Source organism: Garra rufa, chromosome 10, assembly GCF_049309525.1.
Source record: "Garra rufa chromosome 10, GarRuf1.0, whole genome shotgun sequence".
Lineage (NCBI taxonomy): Eukaryota > Metazoa > Chordata > Actinopteri > Cypriniformes > Cyprinidae > Garra > Garra rufa.
The window spans coordinates 29,059,922-29,069,064 of NC_133370.1; the positions used below are offsets into that span (position 1 = coordinate 29,059,922).

Genomic DNA, 9,143 nt, shown 5'->3' on the forward strand with positions numbered 1-9,143 from the left:
GTATATATAGCTTTATGTGCCTATATGTATACAGGTAAAGTAGGATGTACTATATACAGTTGAGGTCATAAGTTTACATACACCTTGCAGAATCAGCAAATTGTTAATTATTTTACCAAAATAAGAGGGATCATATAAAATGCATGTTATTTTTTATTTAGTATTGACCTGAATAAGATATTTCACATAAAAGACATTTAAATATATTCCACAAGAGAAAATAATAGTTGAATTTATAAAAACAACCCCATTCAAAAGTTTACATACACTTGATTCTTACTGTGTTGTTACCTGAATGATCCACAGGTGTGTTTTTTATTTATTTATTTTTTTAAGTGATAGTTGTTCATGAGTCCCTTGTTTGTCCGGACAGTTAAACTGCCCGCTGTTCTTCAGAATTTTTTTTTTTTTAACACAACCCTTTCCACAACAATGACTGATTTTGAGATCCATCAACTAAGGGACTCATATGCAACTATTACAGAAGTTTCAAACGTTCAATTATGCTCCAGTAAAAAAATGTTGCACTAAGAGCCGTGGGTGAAAACATTTGAACAGAATGAAGATTTTTCTTATTTTGCCTAAATACTTATATTTACATGTTTCCCAGAAGATAAAATTCGTAAATTTATCCTGATCTTTAAATTCAAAAGTTTTCACCCCCAGCTCTTAATGCATTGTTTTTTTTCTGAAGCATCAGTGAGCGTTTAAATCTTCTGTAATATTTGCATATCCCTCATATTTCGAGATCCATCTTTTCACACTGAAGACAACTGAGGGAACTTGTCCTTACTGTGAAAAGATGGATCTCAGAATCATACTTTCATTGTTGGAAAGAGTTCAAATACACAAAAATGCAGAAAAACCAAAGAATTTGTGAGACTTGATGGATTTTTCTGAAGAACAGCGGGCAGTTTAACTGTTCAGAACAAACAAGGGACTCATGAATAACTATTACCAAAAAAAAAAAAAAAAAAAAAAAAACAGTTGTGAATCATTCAGGTAACAACACAGTATTAAGAATCAAGCGTATGTAAACTTTTGAACAGGGTCATTTTTTTTTTTTAGAAATGTAACTACTATTTTCTCTTGTGGGCACTATGTAAACCTCTTTCATGTGAAATATCTTATTCAGGTCAGTACTAAATAAAAAGTAACATGCATTTTGTATGATCCCTCTTATTTTGGTAAAAAAAATTAACATTTAATTAAAATTATTAAAATAGGTGTATGTACACTTTTGACCTCAACTGTATTTATGCTGTAATATATTAAATATACTTTTACTATTTGTTGGGTGAAAAATGTAGTTTACATTTTTATATGATATAACAATCAAGCACACTATTTTATAATGTAAGTGCACTGTATCTGGATACTGTTGGGTATAGTAGTTATATAATTTATAGTAAAAAATGTTAAAAATTTGTTTATTTATTTAAGTCATATTTTGATGTGTTCCACAGTGATTGCATTTTAAATTTGTCATATGCACAAAAATATTGTAATAAATTTAATGCAAAATTACAGGTTAATGTATAAAATATTTATAGTCAGTCATTTTCTGAATTCACCTATCAATGCCCACTGTGGAAAGAGTTGATTTTGGCCCCTGCTCATATCTAACTGTATAGAAACACAAGGTCAAAGGAGTGCACAGGTGAATGCTGGCTTTCTTTCAACTAACATTCATCACTTTTCTCTGCCCCAGATTGAGGAGTTTCGTCGTCTCAGGTCTCATATCAAAGGAGCAGAGCTTCTAGAAGGCAATGACGGGATGCTGGGGGACAACTTCAGACCCACCCAGCCCCTGAGCGACAGGGTGGTCAGGGCAGCCTTCCAATAAAACCCCCACAGCAGGATCCATTTTAATCTGCCATGGGTAAATTTTCAGGAGATTGCATTCTGTTCTTTGTTTATTCAAGCAGAGCACCCTTATTTGAGCATAATGCAATGGCTTATGTATGGCTTTGGCTGCTCTTTGCAAAGGAGGAGTTAGATTAGTCTCCTCACATTAGCTGATTAAATGTCTCATTGTCTCAGAGCCCACCTGGATTTTCCGAATGCAAAACTGCTAGTTCTTCCAGAATTAAACAAAACTGAACATTCGTCTCCATATGAGGATTATTCTGACCAATAACTGTACGAAAGCTCCTGCTTAGTGTGCAGTGGCTTAATGGAAATAGGCCAAGTTCTCCTAGCAGTATTAGCATCACTACACAGTAGAGTGCTGCAAGGGTTAGAGTAATAGAGTAACCCACTTCCTTCTGATCTAGGACTAGCTGCAGCATTGTGGATAGATCTGTCTATTTCTAGAGCTCTCAAGGGGACACCTGAGTCTGCCTGCACATTACTCATTTTGAAATGAGACTTTGAGCTAGCTAATTTAGGCCATGATGATGCAGTGCTACGAAAAGAGTCTGATTATGTAACCAGAGTAAGCTAAGGTATTACTTTAGCACTATTCTGTTTATATACTACACTTCTGTTAAAAACTGAATAGTTCACCACAACATAAAAATTTGCTGAGAATGTACTCACCCTCAGGCCTGAACATCTGATAAAAGCCTCACAATAATCCAGTCAATCAATTAACATCTTGTGAAGTGAAACAAGCCTGTAATCCATAATAATTCTTCTGCTCCTGTGAAACAAAAGCCTATCCCCTGTTGTCTTTCCACACCAAAATCCACTGACGTATTTGGAACTGTTTTGGCCTATAAATGGTGCTTGATCTTTGCATATTTCCCTACTGATTTAGATGCGATGACTGGAGGACTTATATTTTAGCCAAAAGCAACAGTATAGAGTTAAAAAAACATCCTAATGTTGAATTGGTTTCTTACAAACATGCAGCTTTTCACTTCACAAGGCATTTATTGATAGATGTGTCGTGTGGATGACTTGTTTATTATTGTAATGATTTTATCAGCTGACTATCATTCTGATAGCACCTATTCACTGCAGAGAATCCATTAGTAAGCTAATGATGTACACTACCAGTCAAAAGTATGTGAACAGTAAAGTTTTTAATGTTTTTTTGAGGAAGTCTCTTCTGCTCAGCAAGCCTGCATATACAGGTGCATCTCAGTAAATTAGAATGTTGTGGAAAGGTTAATTTATTTCAGTAATTCAACTCAAATTTTGAAACTCGTGTCTTAAATTCAATGCACACAGACTAAAGTAGTTTAAGTCTTTGGTTCTTTTAATTGTGATGATTTGGCTCACATTTAACAAAAAACCACCAATTCAACAAATACTTCATAAGACCAATAAAAAAAAAAACACTTTTAGTGAATTGTTGGCCTTCTGGAAAGTATGTTCATTTACTGTATATTTACTCAATACTTGGTAGGGGCTCCTTTTGCTTTAATTACTGCCTCAATTCGGTGTGGCATGGAGGTGATCAGTCTGTGGCACTGCTGAGGTGGGATGGAAGCCCAGGTTTCTTCGACAGTGGCCTTCAACTCATCTGCATTTTTTGGTCTCTTGTTTCTCATTTTCCTCTTGACAAGGAGGTCTGGTCTTGTGAGTTTGCTGGCCAGTCAAGCACACCAACACCATGGTCATTTAACCAACTTTTGGTGTATTTGGCAGTGTGGGCAGGTTCCAAATCCGGCTGGAAAATGAAATCAGCATCTCTTAAAAGCTGGTCAGCAGAAGGAAGCATGAAGTGCTCTAAAATTTCTTGGTAAACTGGTGCAGTGACTTTGGTTTTCAAAAAACACAGTGGACCAACACCAGCAGATGTCATTGCACCCCAAATTATCATAGACTGTGGGCAACTTGGGCTATGAGCTTCTCCATCCTTCCTCCAGACTCTGGGACCTTGGTTTCCAAATGAAATACATAACTTGCTCTCATCTGAAAAGAGGGCTGTGGAGCACTGGGCAACAGTCCATTTCTTCTTCTTAGCCCAGGTAAGACCCCTCTGTGGTTCAGGAGTGGCTTAACAAGAGGAATAAAACAACTGTAGCCAAATCCCTTGACACTTCTGTTTGTGGTGGCTCTAGATTCCTTGACCCCAGCCTCAGTCCATTCCTTGTGAAGTTCACCCAAAAACTTGAATCGATTTTGCTTGACAAGCCTCCCAAGGCTGTGGTTCTCTCGGTTGGTCGTGCATCTTTTTCTTCCACACTTTTTCCTTCCACTTAACTTTCTGTTAACATGCTTGGATACAGCACTCTGTGAACAGCCCGCTTCTTTGGCAATGAATGTTTGTGGCTTACCCTCCTTGTGAAGGGTGTCAATGATTGTCTTCTGGACAACTGTCAGATCAACAGTCTTCCCCATGATTGTGTAGTCTAGTGAACTAAACTGAGAGACCATTTTGAAGGCTCAGGCTTTTGAGTTGATCAGCTGATTGGAATATCACCATATTCTAATTTGTTGAGTGAATTGGTGGGTTTTTGTTAAATGTGAGCCAAATCATCACAATTAACAGAACCAAAGACTTAAACTACTTTAGTCTGTGTGCACTGAATTAATAAAATAAATGAACTTTTACACTACATTTTAATTTATGAGATTCATTTGTATTTGTTCCAAAGTACAGCAAAAACAGTAATTTTAAAAAATATATTTTTACTATTTAAAATAATGGTAATTTCAATTGAATATATTTAAAAATGTAATTTATTCCTGATTTGAAAGATGAAATTTTAGCATCACTACTCCAGTCACATGATCCTTTAGAAATCATTTTAATATTCTAATTTACTGCTCAAACATTTATTGTTTTTATTATGTTGAAAACAGCTGGTTTCTTTTATAAATAAAAAGTTCGGAAGAACAGCATTTATTTGAACAGCATTTTCTCTACGTTTGTTTGAGATGATGATGAAATAATGTTATTCACTTCAGATTTGATTCATGCAAGCCATGAGCTGTAAATACCACAATAAACAAAACCCTTTCAAACACAGACATCATTTCCCACTTCCTTCATTTTATATAAAAAATACCCATCTAGGTCAAGTATGTTGCAATCATCTTCAAACCATGGTCATGAACTGTCAGTAAATCAGACTAAAGTCAGGATGTAAATTAGCTGAATCAGTAGGCCTACTAACCAGTAAAACTAATGCCAGTGAACAGATTTGGCAAATACAAGTCTCTTCGCTCATTGCATTTGAAAGGTCTCCTCTGCACTGCTAGGCGAATTAGTAATGCTAAGACTGGTTCCTCTTCAGCTACATGCTTTTTTGGCTCACATACATATCACACATACAGACATTTTCCATCGCCCTTACCTCTGTGTTTAATTCTCTCCCCTCTCTCCCACACACACATACACCCACACACACACACACACACACACATAGGATGAACACACTACTTCCTCTGTGCTCAGTAACAGAGAGCACATGCATGACAAGCTGATGGAGGCACAGTGAGATATTGTTCAGGTGTAATGGATAGCTAATGGTCACATGACTGCCTCACAAATCAGCAATGTGTGGTCGGCATGAGAATTGGGGGTCCACAGATGCTTATTCTCTTCCCATTTTTACAGTCAAAAGTCCCATTCTGAACATAATTGGTATATTACACTTATATTACATGTCATGCCTCTAGGATCAATTCTATGCTTATGAACAGGGGCTTTCACAGTAGTTTCACTATGATTAAAACTTTAGCCAAATGTACAGATGCATTTATGAATGTATGCATTACATGCATAGACTGCACAATGTTTGTGTATTTGTGCAGTCTTCCTGTGCATGGATTTTTTGTGTTCCTGTGTGGGAGGTTATATGCAGCCTACTGCTTTTGACATCATAATCAGACCATGTTTACGTTAATAGCTGGACCATATCATGCATATTTTACCTTTTTAGATCTGTTGAAGTAAAAGTTTCTGTTCAGACGTCTTGGCCGCATTTTCGGTACATCCCAATTTACTTTGTGCCGCCCACACACTACACTATATCTGTCTGTCTCTAGCATCTAGATATATAAATATGTTTATCTTATTTATGTATATATCTCAGTTGTGTGGTGGTGCAAAATTCATGTCCCTGTCACATTTTCTTGTGGTTAAATACACTGCAAAAAAAAAAAAAAAAAAAAATCCTTAAATTAAGATGCATTTACTGGATAAGCAAAATGGCATAATGTATTTAATCTTGTTTTAAGCTAATTTTAACTCAATTTAAATTGCACTTAATTTATTTTTTCTCCCTGGAAACATGTAAAATTATCTGCCAGTTGGGTATGTAAAATATTCTTAAAACAAGAGTATTTTACTTACCCCACTGGCAGATCATTTTACTTATTTTAATCAAACTGCACTTAATTTAGTTTTTCCCCACTGGAAACAAGACTAAATACCTCATTTAATTTAGCTAATCTAGGAAATGCATCTTAATGTAAGAATTTGTAGATATTTTGACTAGAAACAAGACAAAAATACTAAGACAAGCCTTTTTTTGCAGTGTAAACATTACTCACACTATCAGAAAAAAAAAAATCTATTTTATATTATTACATTAACAATGTAATTAATATTCTGTTTTTTAAAACCACATATGAATCTCATCAAGTTAGAGTTTTGATGCATTCTACATTTATCCCAAAACAGTAAGACAAAGCAGTAACAATTCAAACAATATATTTTATTTGTGAACATACGTAGCTGTTCCTTTTAACAGTTAACTATTAACTTTTTTTTTTTTTTTTCTCGGATCATCAGTCATCAAAGCTCTGTAAATATTGGTCACAGACACAGAGGTTTACTTTAAATTTCACCAAGCTGACTAAAACTCACTAAAAACTCCCACAGATCATGTTTTCATGCCATTTTAAGTCTCATTTTGAGGTAATAAAGTGGTTTTATCTAAGTGAATTAGTTTTCCCAATAACAACCTTATACTGTTCAGTCAGACTAGGGCAAAATTTATTTCATAATATATCTCTTTATTTCGGTTGACGCAACATAATACTGCTGTTCCTACAAACTTCTAAAAATTAATTTGCCAAGTTTATGAAACCTCCTTCTGGGTCATTTTTCAATTGGGGTCGCAAATGAGGGGGTAAAAAAATGGTTTAATAAAATGTACTGCTATGCGTTCAAAATTTGTTTAATATGTTATATCCATCAAAATGTTGTTTAAAATATGTCGGACCTGCAAGTTATCAGACACTAATGAAGTGTGACACATGAAATTGTCAGAAATTTATCTAACTTTAACTCACCAAGCACCCCTTAAACTAGCACCTGCAATGACCTTTACGCACAGTCCAAATTGATTTCCCCCTTTTCTTAAAGGGGCGACATCCATTGTTGTACACTGCAAAAAATGCTTTTCTTACTTAAAATTTTTGTCTTGTTTCCAGCTAAAATATCTAAAAATGCTTGAATCAAGAAGGATTTTCTATACAAGTAAAAATCATTGTCTTGTTTTCAGAAAAAACAAGTCAAAATTAAGTACGTTTTTGCTTGAAGCAAGCGAAATAATCTGCCAATGAGGTAAGAAAAATGATCTTGTTTTCTGTTTGAAATAAGATTTTTTAGCTTACCCCATTGGCCTTATTATTTTGCTTGTTCTAAGCAAAAACTCACTTAACTTTGACTTGTTTTTTTCTGAAAACAAGACAATGATTTTTACTTGTCTAGAAAATCCATCTTTTTAATGTTATATTTTGTAACATTATATATCTATGCATGTAGCATGTAGATTTAAACCTTTCTTTTTTTCTTTCAGAGATTAGAATGACCAGATCTAGAGATGAAGGCTCTACAATGTCCTGGCTAAAGTGAAAGTTCACCACTTCCTCTAGAGTTGCTTGTGCACTGTTTTGTAGCTAACCGTCCTGAGTATGGCCCTGATGTGCGCAAAAGCTGCTCTTACTGTTCATTTAAAAACACAATTTTACTGGATTACATGTAGACAAGAGGAAGCTGGTGAGCATGAAGAAATGCCTGTTGATAAGCTTGTTTAAGGAAAAGTGAAGGAGCATATTAACGCTTGATGAATATTGTTAGAAAACTGCAATTAAGAAGTTTAACTGTATGTAGCATGTGTGTAGTCCTATAAATGTGGCTTTATAGGAATATCCTACTACACAGTAATATAAACACGACTGACACATAATGTAGGCAGACCTTTACACTGTTTGATTATTTCTGATATTCTGATACATAATTTGACATGATCAGAATCAGTTTAGTCAGTTTAGTCGAATGCTTTTAAACATTAGCACTGAAATAAATTCATGCTGTTGAATGAACTGATTAAAGCTCCTAAGATTGGTTTCATGGTTGCATTATTTTTTTACTTGCTCTATGATGAATTAACAGAATATGAAGGACTGCAGAAACAAAATTCTGGTTTTAATGTTTGTTTTGAATTTATTGTGATAGTCTGTGTGTAGATAGCTGTATCGCTCACATCTGATTCAGGGCTTAGCAGGTGGTTTACAGCAGTTTAAAAGATAACTAGTCTATCGGTCCTTCATTATCTTGCTTTACACACATTTTAAGCAATGCTGTACATCTCTTTGTAGTCCCACAAAAAATAAAACATGATTCATGATGTGTCTGTATGTCATATTATTTGTGAAACCTGAAAAGCCACAGACTCCGCTGTTCTCATGGGAAACCACGTTCAGGTGAAAAGAACTGCTTATGCATACCTTGCAAACCCTCTTGTCATCGTAATGATTGTCATGTAAGATATAAGCACAACCTGACATTTACAATAGAAAGCACAGTCATTTCAATAAGATTCTCACTGTACGTTCTCACTGTTCATTTGGTGAGCAGTACTTATGTCATTAAGTAAGCATACTTATTTGTATACTTGTACTTATATGTATTTCATATAAAGTACATTTTAATGCATTTTATATTTTTATGGCAGAGGGTGATCAATTGGCCATATTGTCAGCATTGAATATAAACAACACCACTGAACCGAACACGCACTCTGAACAAAACAATGGTGTTTCAGTGATGACTAATCAGAATGCCTCTTGTAGCAGCGTCCTATCCACTTATGAACAGGTGATCAGATGTTCTTTACTCGTATGTTGGAAATAATATCAGTGTCCATTCAGAATCCGTCTCTTGCTTAGCTCTTTTAATGAATGAAATGCGTTTTACAATAAAAGACACACAGATTTGTGACTCAATGAATCTT

At 34.9% G+C, this 9,143-nt stretch overlaps 1 protein-coding gene across 1 annotated transcript in view; it reads left to right on the forward strand.

Annotated features, from left to right (window-relative positions):
• Positions 1–8,539, forward strand: part of ca8 (carbonic anhydrase VIII) — an 18,335-nt gene extending 9,796 nt beyond the window's left edge. The window contains exons 8-9 of the mRNA XM_073848960.1: positions 1,712–1,882; positions 7,707–8,539. Of these exons, the coding sequence (XP_073705061.1) occupies positions 1,712–1,846 (135 nt within the window). The 3' untranslated portion in view covers positions 1,847–1,882; positions 7,707–8,539. The remainder of the gene's footprint in view (positions 1–1,711; positions 1,883–7,706) is intronic.
• Positions 8,540–9,143: the final 604 nt, after the last annotated feature.